Source organism: Mus caroli, chromosome 5, assembly GCF_900094665.2.
Source record: "Mus caroli chromosome 5, CAROLI_EIJ_v1.1, whole genome shotgun sequence".
In the NCBI taxonomy this organism is placed as follows: domain Eukaryota; kingdom Metazoa; phylum Chordata; class Mammalia; order Rodentia; family Muridae; genus Mus; species Mus caroli.
In genome coordinates, this window is record NC_034574.1 from 5,233,590 (window position 1) to 5,248,086 (window position 14,497).

Genomic DNA, 14,497 nt, shown 5'->3' on the forward strand with positions numbered 1-14,497 from the left:
GGGTATTGGTTAGTTCATATTGTTGTTCCACCTATGGGGTTGCAGATCCCTTGGCTTTGAACTCTTGATCTTGAGTTTACCTCCTAAATATTACAAGTTTATACAACCATGCTCATATCTCAGTTTGAATAGAAACTCTTAATTAAATTACTCACTAGCATATTAATAATGGCAACAACACAAATAACCTACCTAAGATTTTAACCATTCAGGTACTAGACAACTGTTCTTTCATTCAATGAGTTATTTTAAAAAGGGGGAATTTGAGTTTCAAAAAAAATAATTTTTTCTGTGTTAAATAAGCATAACTTGCCTCATTTCTTGCCAGTTGCCCAAACTACTCTGGGAGCTAAGGTACTAGGATCAGTGGAACCAATGAAAGACTGGAGGCCCTGGAATTCAGGGCATGCTATCTACTTTCAGTGTCCTTCAGGGCCCCTTTCAGGCGTTACGACTTTATGCTGAGTCTTTACTCTTGTCTTGGAACTCACTGGTCATCTTTATTAGGAAATGTATGCAGTTACATGCTTCATACTGTCCATTTTCTAAAGCGTGCCCTATGTGTTCCTTGGAGATGTAGATCCTCCTATTGTCTCTGTTTTAATGATGCTGAAGTCTATGCTTTGAGAGGGTGAGTAACTTGTCCAGAGGTGTCCAGCAATACTTAATGAAACGGGAGTAGGCCTTCCTTAGCCCACTTCGTTCTCATCCTTCCCCAACCCCACTGCAAAGCAAAAAAAAGTAAAAAACCTTATTCCTTTACTCTTTTTGTTCTGTCAGTCACTTAAGAGCAGGTTTAGAAGACGGTACCTCCCCAGGTGGGGGTGGGGAGCTGGTGAGTCTAATGCAGTTTAAAAGTTGTAGAGGATCTAGGAGAAGATGCTCGGTGGAGGAAGAATCCCCAGAGCATCCTAAGGATGGTGCGGGCAGGTAACCTATGAGTTCAGCCTCAGTAAGCTTCCATAGCAGCACACCCTTAGCACACGGAGCTTTAAATAAGGAGGTAAGTACTCTTTACATGAGGCACAAATAACAAAAAAACCATTTCTATATAAAATACTTGTAAGTATCAAATTAAAAGTAAAGCTGATTTGGAATAGGTGAAGGGTTCTTTAATCATTATCACCATTTTACCTGCGCTGCAATGGTTGAATTATAGGCTAAATGATAGCAGAATAGCCTCTTTGGAAATTACCAAATTTAAAAATTTAGTTTTTTTTTTTTAAGTAAAAAGATTACATGTATTTAATTGTTTGTTTGTGTGAATCCATACAAAGGTCAGAGGACAACATGGGAGAGTCTCTTCTGTCATGTGTGTTCTGAGAAATAACATACATTGTCAGCCTTGATGGAAAGTACCTGTCTCCACTGAGAAATCTTGCTGACCCAAGAGCTGGGAGTTTTCTAATGTAGGATTTTAAAAAGCAGTCTGTTGCTGTAATCTAGCCTGAGTTTTATATAGTCATTCAACGTCCTTGCCATATATCCTTCACACATAAAACTCAGTTATGAGTGAGTTGAATGCCGTAATATTGTAGCTTTTTTATTGTCAGCACAAGTGAATCATTTGTTTTGCAGTGATCCTATTATAGTCTTTCTCAGCCTCAAGTCAAATAAGTTCATCAAGGTGTTCCTCTTTCAGGCTATATTACACTTGGGTTTAAAGTAGATAAATAGAAGCATTAGAAATAGAGAAAATTCTTATAGGAATCAAGGAAAGAGACACAGTTCACTAGAAGGTTGTAAGAAGAACTGGAGTAATTAGAAATCTTAGGAGAAAGCATGCTAGTTTTACATTGCTGTTACAAAATATCTTCAGAGAAACAAAATCAAAGAAGAAAAGCTTTATCCTTGATTTGTGATTTCAGAGATGTTGGTCTACAGGCTGGGGGAAGTAGAGAGTCATGGCTGATGTTATTCGGCAGAGCACCCTTGTTCGAGCCAGGGCAGTTAGGAAGTGAGGGGCAGTGGAGGAAGACCAGGACAAGACATACTTTTTCAGGACAGACCCCAATGACCTCCCTTGATCTAAGTCTGACCTTCTAAATTTCAGTTAAATAGTCCATCACAGTGGGAACCCTTCAGTGGGTCCATCCGTTCATTAGGCCAGAGCCCCTTGACCTAACCACTTCCCTAAAGCCCGGTCTCTAAATCCTACTGCATTGGCTCTAAGTCTTCAAAACAGAGAGGCTTATGTGTAGAAAAGCAGAATGCAACAGCTGTACCTGAGAGGTACAGTGAATTAGTTGAAATGAATTGAGCACGATGTATGGGGGAGATGGTTTAAAGAAATGAGGTTAAAAAGTCAGTAGAAGCCGGGTGTGGTGGCGCATGCCTTTAACTCCAGCACTTGGGAGGCAGAGGTAGGCAAATTTCTGAGTTCGAGGCCAGCCTGGCTCACAGAGTGAGTTCCAGGACAGCCAGTGCTACACAGTGCTACAGTTTTTTTTTTTTTTTTTTTTTTCCTGTCTGGATAAAAACGGAAAAAAAAAAAGTCAGTAGAAAGAGATACTATGTTACAATCCTTAAAACCTAGTAAATTATTAGATGTGATGTAGTTGGTGGCCAGGGTCCATTGTAGCTTTTCTCAAGTTGAGTCCTCAGGTGAAGTTTTGTGAGACTAGAAAAGGAAGGGAATAATGTACTATAGCCATGTTCTACAGTGTAGTAATTATGGTAAAGGTGTGGTGGTACTTGCCTGTAATCCACACATTCCAGAGCCTAAGACTGGGATAATGATAGCTCACCATCAATTTGGAAATGCATACAGAGACACTCCTCATCAACCCATCCCTCACTTCCCAAAAAGGAAGGAAGGAAGGAAGAAAAGAACAAAGGGGGGATAGTTATGAAGACACTTTCATGTCCTGTGTCTGATGCTTCCTGCTGTGTGGCATTTGACAAACAATGTAGACCTACTTCCTCTGCTGAGAACTAAGAAAAACAAAGAATAGTAGCAACTCCATCAGTTCCTGTGAGGATTGAATTAAGTGTATCCCTTTGAAGTGCTTGGTGCAGTTTTGTTCCTTCAAGTGTGTACAGAACCAAATATAGGGGAGATGGGATCTCTAGGGTTGGAAGAGTGCAGAAGTAGCAGAAACACAAACGAGACTAGAACGCTTAGGATGACCATGAAGACATGTGTGTGTCCCCAGAAGACCACAGGTGCTGTACATGAGCACATGCAATTAGAAAAGAGAACACCCTCCCCTCCCCCCAAAACTGGTGATCTATTAGAAAGTCTGTAACAGTATTAGTTTTATTTTATTTTTTTAATCAATTACATGTATCCTAAAAGAGTCAAAACAAGGACATTTTTGGGTAAAAGGTATAAAAAAATGGCTTTGAAATCTATCAAAGGAGGAAGATACACTTTCACACTCTGCAGAAGGAATGAAAGGATTTTCTTTTTTCCTCAATACTTGCAGCAAGTCCAGAGGCATAGGTATAAGCCAGGTACTGCAAATTAGAGGTTATAAACCAGCTATGTTGTGCAAAAGGGTTAAAATTGACCTGCAAATCTGAACTGAAAAGGCTGCAGTTACTTCTGGTTGGTTTGAAGAAAATTCAGGAAGAATATAAAATGTACGCACAGAAAGAAATAGCGACTAAAGCCATGTGTTAAAAAGTTATGTTTAATAATTCCAATTGAACTGTAAGAATTTCAGATGCCCTAGAAAAACATGGACATTGGTTTAATACCTAAAAGTTCAAAATATTATATATTTTTAAATACCATTTTACACTGAAATACTCCATTTATATACTGGGAACTGTCCTCTTTCTGGTTTGTTTTGTTTTGTTTAATAAAAGAGATAAGCCAATCTACCTGAGGAACTGTGAACTATATTGAAGAAAAGCCCCTGCACGGGGGTTCTCTTACCTTTTTCAAGAGTGCTTCAAAGAAGGGAAATTTACTGACAGGCAAGGTCTATACCCATTGTTTAATTGTCTATTAGATGTTATGCATAGAATACGTCTTTTAACTTTGCCATATGCAGAGAGCCAAGTGCAGATCTATAAACACACAACTCTATATATAGACATGTGCATGGCCATGTAGAGATGAGACTCTTGCAAATGTGTCTCTAATGATTTGGGGATGTGAGTTTGTCTAATTGACCTTTGAGAGGGGAAACCAGACTGCACATTTCATCAACAAATCCAACCTGTTTCGCAATTTCTCCAGCAATAATACTTGAGTCAAGCTGGGAGGTGAGCTGGTTAACCTCCTGGTCAAACGCACTGGCTGGGCGGGACTGCGCCTGGGCGTAGGTTGAGCATGCTAAATTTACTCTCCTGTCCACAGAAAGCCCAGGCACAGTCGAACAGAGGTTTCCAGGAGCTGCTGGTCCCATCTTCCAAGGCTCTGCTCAACTCAGAGCCGCTTCTTCCAAAGTCTACATCTTGGTGGACTTTGCAGAGGAAACCGGGAGGTAGAGACACGTGAGGTAAGTATTTCCTAGGAAGGGTCGGGTGTTCCGGATACCAGGGTCTGTTCCTGGTGTCAGCGTCCGCGTGAGTCTGTGGGGACCAAGTGGCGACAGCGCACAAGTCGCTCCAGGAGCACCCGCAGCAGCAGCCTTCAGGACTGTGTTTTCCGCGTCAGCCCCGCGCTGTGGATCCCGCTGCCTAACTCGCAGCCGCGGGCTGGTGGAGGAGCGCGCCAGGGCGGAGGAGACCCAGCAGGGCGGGGTGTCCGGATCCAGAGCCAAGCACCCGGTCCACGCGGGTGACACAGCTCCCCGGGATTCCCCGGGGTGAGTTACCTCCAGGCCCTCTCCGGCAGCATCAGGGCGGGGCTCCTCCTCACCATTGGGCTCTGCATAGGCTCTGGTCCCGGTGTTTGGCTAATGAACTGTGGTTTCTCCCCAGGTCGTGATGGAACTTGAAGAGGACTTTAAGGGAAGAACAGACAAGAACTTCTCAAAGATGGGCAAAAAGAGGTAGCCAGATTGTTTCACTTTCGTACTTCACATGTCTTGTACATTCAGGCAATTAGTTTGTAGCCTCCAGCACTGTACTTGATTAGTGGGTGTTATTTCAGACTTCAGAAATGTAAACCAGCCCTTGGAAGGAACTCCTCTGCTTGGAGCAGTCCTTCAGATGTGTGTGAGAGATCAATCAATGGTTCTGTGAATTCGGCCTCTAGACCAGCGTTGCTTACATCCTTTTATTTTATGACCTCGGCTTTATGAGCGCTGTTGATCGCTCACGCACCTGAGCCATCTGCTGTTTGGTTGCTCACTGTGGCCCATTATCTTGCTTCTAATAAAGCAACCATAGGTATCACGTTTGTGGTAGAAGGAAAAGAGATCCAAATAACATGTTGTTTAGCTCTCAATGACTATTTCTATATAAAAAGGGTGTATTACCACCGAAAGAAGCCACATCTTATATTCAAATCCTCTACAAAGGCTAAGTAAGTGATTAGAACTTTAATGGTGGGGAGGGGTAAGACTGTTGAAAAATTATCATAGGCAATCTTCAGCCCCCATAATACCCTTATTATTGACCTACCTCTATGTCTGACCTAACATTCCTGTGACTCTTTTAAGTCTTTGAGGCTGTATTACGCAAATAGATCACAAGCTTCTCTTAACTCACAAGTTAAGGATGTCATCAGATAGCGTCTGAGACAGAGAGCTGAGGTAACTTGCCTACTCGATGAACCCACCAAACATGTCAAAGTGTGCTGACTTATGACATTAGAATTCATTTCAGTCCACCAGAGGGAGAGTAGAAATGAGCACTCTAAGCCACAGATCTGGGTTCTAAATACCATTGCTCACCACACTGCCTTCTGTGTTCAGTCCGAAGTAGATACAACCCTGGGGGTCCTTTGATGGGATCCCATCATGGTAAGGGGCATTTCTGGTATAAGAGATAGCAACCAGCAAACTTGTTTTTTTTTTTTTTTTTTTTAAGATTTATTTATTTATTATATGTAAGTACACTGTAGCTGTCCTCAGATACTCCTGAAGAGGGCATCAGATTTCGTTACGGATGGCTGTGAGCCACCATGTGGTTGCTGGGGTTTGAACTCAGGACCTTAGGAAAAGCAGTCGGTGCTCTTAACCACTGAGCCATCACGCCAGCCCACCAGCACACTTGTTATGTGAGCTCTAACTCAGAGTTCAGTAAAGGAAAAAAAATTATAGAAAGCACACTTGGGAATTCTGTGAGATGGAGTTTTAAATAATCTCAACATTGAAGTTTTGTTTCTTAGATATGATAATGAGAGTGGAATATATGAATATATAATATTTCCAGCTTAAACGTTTGACAGAATCGTAACAATTAATAACATGTACCATTTGCATGGATAAATATTGTTAGATGTTGTAATTTATGTATCTAGGTGAATTATATACTAACCTTTACATTTTCTTGTTATTTCATATTTCAATAATAAAAACTTTATATAATGAAAGAAGACACATAGTGGAGGGAACGTAGCCTAGTTTAAAGAACTGTGTGCAGCACAAACACTTAGACATTTGAGTAAGTGTGAGGCTATGTGGAAGGAAATGGTAGTGTCCAGTCCTACACAGATCTTCATCTGGGTACCAATGTCATCATTCCCTACAGATTTTAATTCAAACAGATTTTTTCCATAAGAACTGCTCATCACCACTTATTTTAGGCTGTTGTCAATACCCCTGTTTTATAATATAAGGATCATAGTGAAGCATTTAGTTTGGTTGACAGACAATGCTGGAATAACAAATGATCCCTGGACTATATCCATCTGCATACATTCTTCGTAAAAATGATTTGTTGAGTTTGTTTGTTTTATGGTACTGCAGTTCAAAACCAAGGCCCTGAGTTCTATATAAGTGCCTTAGAGTGAAGTTTAGTCAATTGATCTGTAAAAATTTGTTTTTGATGATGGGTAGAGAAATAATCTAGCAGGGCTGAGAGTTGGGAATACATTTTTCAAGTCATACGATGTCTTGGCTTTGACAATATGAACATCTGAGGATGTACCTAGCAGCTTGGAGGTTATTCCTGTAACTCAGGAGTTTGTCTTGGCTTTTGTCTCAGCTGTGGGACTCCACTCTTCTGCAGTTTTCTGACCCCTGAAAGAAAGATGAAGTTTGCCTTCCTTGGAATTGTTTACAAATTGTGTGAGGAAAGTTTACTTAGTGCCTGGGATATTATTATAACATCTCCAAGTAGCATCAGTTTTAGAGAATGGAAAAAAGCTTAGAACTAAAATTCTGTCATGTATAGTTATTTCTCTCTTCTCACCCTGGCTTCTGGGATACTGACTGGTTCTTTACTGGGATAGGGTGGAACCAAACATGAAGATGTTTCTATATAGTATGTTCAGTGTCCATCTAACATCAAGCCAAATGCAAGTAGGAAAAAGCTCTTTCTTTAGAAAGCTTTTTATTAGCACAGAGATGATCCTTCTGACTGTAAAAAGCATAAGGATTTGAGTGCTAGACACACACACAAACACAAGCCAGGCATGCAATCTGTGCCTGGGGTACCAAGGTTCGATGATCCACAAGTCTACCCATTTGAGTAAGATCCAAATTCAGTGAGTATCTAAAAAGAATAAAGTGGAGATAGATTGTGAAAGCTACTGAATGTTGTTTTCTTTTAATATTAGTCAAAAGAAGAACAAAGGAAAATTTACTTTTTGAACTTAAAAATACTTGTAAAAGTACTACTTTTCTTTTCTGACAATGTTTGTACACAAGGAAATAAGACTTGTTATGGCTAGTTTGCTTTTACATCCTAGGTGGCTGTTACATAGAGTGAAAATGGATTAGTGTGATATTTGAATCTGGGTTCAAAATGAGAACTGACCCTTTCTAAGGACAGCTTTCTGATTGCTTACAGAGCATCTTTTCTATATTGTATTTCTTTCTGTAATGGTTCGCTTAGAGCTGCTGATATCCTTTCTCAATGAGATTTCCTCACGGTGATTGAATTACTGTGTTTCTTAGGCAGTTGTGTTCAGCATCTGATCATCATGGAGCTTTATTAGGAAAGGGAATGATTAGGAATAATATTCTGTCTACAGATAGGACATCTATGATAGTCAAGGGGACCAATCCTAAAAGCATAAATTATTTCATAATTAGAATAAAATACAAAACATCACTTTTAGTGTGTGTCTGTCTTATAAAAAGTGTGTGTATGTGAGGAAAATTAAGAAATGTCTAAGGTATGAGGAATATATAAAAATTCTGGCTCTCACAGGGTCCCCAATGAAGGAGTTAGAGAAAGTACCCAAGGAGTGAAGGGGTCTGCAACCCTATAGGAGGAACAACAATATCAACTAACCAGTACCCCAAGAGCTCCCTGGGAATAAACCATCAATCAACATGGTGGGACTCATGGCTGTAGCTGCATATGTAGTAGAGGATGGCCTAGTCGGTCATCAATGGGAGGAGAGGCCCTTGGTCCTGTGAAGGTTCTATGCCCCAGGATAGGGGAATGCCAGGGCCAGGAATGGGAGTGGTGGGTGGGGGAGCAGAGGGAGAGGGAAGGGGATAGGGGATTTTCAGAGGGGAAACTAGGGAAGGGGATAGCATTTGAAATGTAAATGAGGAAAACATGAAAGAAGGAAAGAAAGAAAGAAAGAAAGAAAGAAAGAAAGAAAGAAAGAAAGAAAGAAAGAGAGAAAGAGAGAAAGAGAGAAAGGAAAAAAGAGAGAGAAATCATCCAATACCAAAAAAATAAAAAATAAAAAAACAAAACAAAACAAAATCCTGAAATCCTGGCTCTCATCGATAACCACATAAGTAGATTTCTAAGATATATTTACATTTAAACTGCATAAATGTCATACCATTATGCTGTTATTGACTAAAACAATAGTCAATTTTGGATTTTGTCTTGTCATTTAACAAAATCTCTGTAAGTTGATTTAGTAATTGTAAGGTTTTGTATAAGGTTTTTAAAGTTTCATCTAATTATTCTGCTCTATTTTCAGTAAAAAGGAGAAGAAAGAAAAGAAACCAGCAGTCAGTGTGCTTACAATGGTGAGTTTTTACTATACTGCCCGCCAACGTCACTCCTTCTGCTCCTAGAAAAGGGGTAATTCGCCTGGAACAATATGTTATTGGAGATAAATATTTAGTGATGGGGAGATAAAGGTAAATGATTAGAGTCCTATTTTCAAAGGAAGGCGGTTTATAATTTGACATGTGAATTATGACTTAGCAGGCGCCACTTCCTGCCTAGATTTCTGTATTCTCCTTATGAGGTACATCTCTGATTTATGGCTTCCATAGGCATCTTTGCCATCGAGCTTTGAGAGATGGGTGTATTGCATAACATTTTCTAATGACCCTTAACATCCTGGGTCAAAGTCCTAGTAGTTATAACAATAAAAGGCAGCAATGGATTGTTTATTACTATGATTTAGCATATGCCATTATTCTTCTGTGCTGAATAACTGAAAATGTAGAACTCGGAAGGATTACATAACCATTTAGTTTTTCGGTGGCACGCTGGTTGTTTGTAAGCTTTTCTTTAAACTCACTTGGGCTGTAACAGGAATTTTATAAGTGTGGCTATTTTTTTCTAATGATCTTTGTTTCCTTGAACACTTCCTTTTTTCTAAGGGACTATGCAAATTTACATGAACTGTCCCAGGCACTGGAACCTGGGAGGACGCTCAAACAATTGAGTCCTGCTTTCTATAATCCAGTCTTTCCACACTGGTCATGTGATGAAGTGTGGAGGACAGGAGAAGTACCGTATAAAATTCATCTTTGTACATTCATTATAAAACATAGATTTAGGTAGGAAAAACAGTTCCATGGCTTGCACCATGGACTCTGGTTTTCATATATCATCTGCATCTTCTTCTGATGTTTGCTCTTGCTGTGGCTCCTTTGTTACGTGCCTCCGTTCCTCTTCTTGCTCTTGTCATTATTGTTGCTGGTGGTTTTATTTTGTGAAAAGAGTTCATGTATCTTGGCCTCTAACTCCCTGTGTGCCTGATGAGGATCTTGAATTCCTTGAAATCCTCCAGAGTGCTGGCAATGCCTAAGTGCTCCACAGGTCATCACAGACATAATTCTTTTTATTTTAGATTTTATTCTTCATTTTAAAGATTTTCCTTCTTATACTCTTTCATGAGAAGAAACTTTTATGTTAGAGTTGGATTTATTCCTGAAATTTAATTTATGCAGTTACCTTAATACCAACATAGTTCTGTCTTATTGTTTAAGTTATTGTTGTTATCCTGTTTGGTTTAGTTTGATGTCAGGGGTCCACTCAGGGCCTTTGTGCATGCTAAGAATACCAGAAAATTGCATCTTTATCTCTGTGTTTTACTTATTTTTTTCTAGGTTATAATTTCTTAAAGACTTGAGGGCTTTTAAAAATATATATTCAGGAAATGTACTCTAACTATTATGTAAAGTTACTCCTAACAATATTCAATTCAAGCCATACAGGGGAGGTGGGGAAGAGAGGGGGGCTGATAGAGGAGAGGCTAGAGGCAGAGAGAGAGACATACACACAAATATGAAGTTTGAATGTGAAGTAGTAATAACCTCACACGTATAACAATATGTGCCAGACATGGTTATAATCACTTCCCGCACAAACACATTTAATCCTTAAGCTTTTTTTCTGAGATAGATGCTATTATTATAGGTTCACAGAAGAAACACGGCACGCCCCCAAATACCTGCTAAGGTGAAGGTACATGGGATGTATGTAGGTCTTTTGACTAAGTGCTGTAATTCTTAAATACTATTCTAGTTACACTGATGAATGTGGGGCTTCCTTCTAAGCTTACACACTTTTCTTATACAGCCCAAGCCCACCTCCCTAGGGATGGTGTTTCCCACAGTGGGATGAATATCAATTACCAATCAAGAAATTTCTCTACAGATAGCCTCATAAGCCAAACTGACGGAGGCAGCTCTCCAATTCTGGTTCCCTCCTCAGATATGTCAAGTTGACAACCAAAAATTAGCCAATATAGGTGTCTTTCTCTTGTCCCAAAGAGTTGATATGGAAAACTGGACCCTAACGTGTATGTAAAACCTATAAACATAGAGATATATTCTGAAGGTTTTTGGGTAAATTTTAATACTATTGCAATTTTTTAAAAATGCTTTCTAGGTAAAATAAAACATCCATATTGGGGATTTCAAAGAACTCTGAGACTAATGACTTACTAGGGGAACTCAGAACTCAGGATGTTCCTATAGATTGTGTGATGTATTTAATTAGCAATAGTGACATCTCAGATAAACTTCATTGGCTATGGCAACAGCTCTCTGAAAAGCTGCAGCTAAGTTTTACTATAACAAGAGGATAAAAAAAAAAGTCAGTAATGATGAAAGTCACATAGAATGAGGTTCAGAAGAGAACAGACACAAACTCCCAGTTACCTGTCCAAAACACCTATTTCACCAGCAAGGAGTTGCAAGTTATGACAACAGATTCAAAATAATGCTTGTTGGTGGCCCTTCAGTGACAGGGCCAAGGTTCTCACTTTGAGCTGATCATTAAGGAACTTCCTACATAGCATGTAACAAAATTGTAGATTCATTCACTTAGCATAATTCATACTGCAAAATGGCCACATTTACCATTTACAATGATGGATCCTTCCCAGATCCACATGGTAGATACCAAATATCTAAGTGGTTCTCTCTAAACATTTCTGGGCTCTTTCTGTTCCCAAAGTTCACTTATGTTTACTAGGGAACCTTAGCTGTCTTAAGGGAATGGTTACAAAGCAAACAACTCATGCACATTTTTATATAAGTTTTCTTTTTATGTCGGGCCTCATTTTAGTTAGAAACACAAATGTAGAATAAACTTGAAATGAAGTAGAGGAAACTGGACAGGTGGAAGTAAAAGAAGAAGTGCCAAGTTGTTTGTGATTCCTTTAAAACGAGCTCCTCAAAGTTCACACACCCTGTTAGCACTTTGTGGCAGATTTAACCCTGAGCTGTCTACACTATGCACCATATTAGCCATCATCATTCTAAATGCATGACTGCACTCAGCGTCAGGAACCAGTCCTTGGTCAGGACCTTACATGCATTGTGTGATGTTTGAAGTCCTCTTATCCTCTTATCACAGCTGGGCAGAATGCACACTAAGAGGTTATGTAATGTTCTACAATTCACAGTCACATACCTGTTGTACTGGAAGGCACGACTTTTCCCTAGATACATGAGTAGACTATTCCCTTTTAAAACCGTAATCATGTGTGATAGCATATGGTTGGTTAAAATGTAACCTCTCTGAAGCTGAAGAGTTCTTTGTTAATCTTACGACCATCTAACCATTGAAGACTTTGCCACCTGGCTTAGTGTCTTCTTCCTACTCCTGATCTTCTTACTCACCCTGTGACTTTTATTGTTATATGAACAACCACTCCTTGACCTTTATAACAGTGATAATCTTACAAACCTACCTGAACTTGGATCTGTTCCCTCCTGTTTTTCACGGTAGAGACACCCAGTGTTGGTGAGGTGTTTGTTTCTTTAAAGTCTTACTGTATAGTCCACGCTGCCTTGAAACGAGCATATTCTTTCTAGCTTAGTAGAAGTAATGTGATGATAGTTGTGTACCACCACACCTGGCCCAGTTCTTACATCACATCACTCACTTGAACTTTGAACTTTGGTTCCCACCTCTTCTGCCTTCTCTACACAGCTACTGTCACTCCTTTACCTCCATATCCCCAGTCTTTCTGAATGGAGGTTGGCCCATTGGCAAGTCTCTTCAAGCTTTGCTGCCAATTAGCTTGAATGCTTTGGAATTTGGTTTCTATCCCTATCACTTACTCAGCTCTGTGGATATTTGAAAACTCTGCCTGACTTCGAAGCTGCCCTTGTCATGGCCACTGCATTGTTTCTGTGATGCTACAGTGTGGTTTTTCTCCCACCTCTTTGTCTTCTGGTGGCACCTTTCCCCTTTAGGAGTTTCTCAATCCTGTATCCCCTGAATCACTGACAAAGCTGGTATTCATCTGCTTCTTTACAGATGTTTTTGAAGTGTGTTTGATCCTCATGCCAAGCACTCTTTCTATCCATTCACAATCATATTCCTTACTTAGGCCTCCTTGGTCAGCTTCATTTACCTATGCCCCGGTCATCCTTCTATTTTAGTAGCTGTATCAGCCCAGACTGTTTTCTTTGACTCAATTATAACATCCCCGCCCATACTCTGCCTTTGCCAATTATACTTACACCTTGGTCCTCTTCTCCTAAGATGTCTCTGTCCATGAAGTCATGAATTCAGATGTATCAGGTTCAGTTATAGCTTCTGATTCCTTCTAAAGAAAGTTGGCTCTTTTTATTATCACTCTTTTTGACTGTGCATTTATTCTATAGTGTTGCTGTAGAAAATGCCATTAGGTAGATTTAAGAAGAAAGTGCCATGAGATAGATTTAAGACAACACAAATTTATGCTCTTCCAGTTTTCGGGTAAACTAACGTCAGTCAGTGTGTCAGGAAGGTTGCATTCGTTCTGGAGGTTCTTGGTAAAAATCTGTTTCCTCCCCGTTTTGAGCTTCTAGGGGCACTTACATTCCTGTGTCCCCTCCTTGGTATCACCATAGTCTCTGAGCACCTACCTGCCTCTTAGAAGCATCTTTATGATGACAGTGTGTCTATCTGAATGTCCCAGGGTAATCTTTCCCAGATTCCTAACATTTGTAGTCCTGTTTACCATGTCAGACAATGTAAGAAAGCACATTCACAGACAGTGTCCCAGGGCCAGACTGTGCACATGTTAGGAGTGACATTCCTTTGCCTCTCGTTCCTGGCAAGGCCTTATTTTATTCTAGCAGCCACTCCAGCTTCATACTTCCCAAGGCCAACCTGTCAGAGTCACACGAGTTCATTTCAGTCCAGTCCTTCAAGCGTTGTACTGCTTTTCTTCTCTACTTAAGGGTTCTAATGCTTTTCCTTTTTACTTAAGGGAAACTCTGGAGTAAAAACTAAGCAGTTTCTTATATACATACCATTTATGGTATGCCCTCTCTTATTTATGATGTAATTACAGACATCTGCTCCCGTTCTTGTAGTGTTTATTCTTTAATATATACCAAGCTTGTGTCTATGTAAGCATCTTTGCATGTATGCTTTCTACTTGAATGCATGACTTGGAGATCCCCACAACAGAAGCTGCAGCCTTCCTGTTACTGAGGTTTCACCTCAGAAAGACGATCCCTGACCTGCCTGTCTAAACGCACTGGCCCTGTCAGTCGCCCGAAGTTATGTCCTGCTTAGCTGCTTCCCCACTGCCGATGTGTCTCTTTTTCCTGAATGTGTGCTCACAAAAGTGGAGGGTTTTAATGTTTTGCTCACTGTTGTTCCTCAGGAGTCTAGAACAGTGCTCAGAGCCTTAGTAGGTCCCTAGACACTGGGTGGATATTGACCATATCCACTCCTATTCCCAACTGCATGTACTGTAAGCATTCTAAGGACAGGTAGCCTGTGTTACCCACCATCATTGCCAGTACTTAGAGCCAAACATTAATCTCATTAGCTC

At 40.1% G+C, this 14,497-nt stretch overlaps 1 protein-coding gene across 1 annotated transcript in view; it reads left to right on the plus strand.

Moving 5' to 3' along the window:
• The window catches only part of Abcb1 (ATP binding cassette subfamily B member 1), a 158,361-nt gene that overhangs the window by 73,777 nt on the left and 70,087 nt on the right, over positions 1 to 14,497 (plus strand). The window contains exons 2-4 of the mRNA XM_021163577.2: positions 4,310 to 4,451; positions 4,876 to 4,946; positions 8,954 to 9,002. Coding sequence (XP_021019236.1) covers positions 4,882 to 4,946; positions 8,954 to 9,002 — 114 coding nt within the window. The 5' untranslated portion in view covers positions 4,310 to 4,451; positions 4,876 to 4,881. The remainder of the gene's footprint in view (positions 1 to 4,309; positions 4,452 to 4,875; positions 4,947 to 8,953; positions 9,003 to 14,497) is intronic.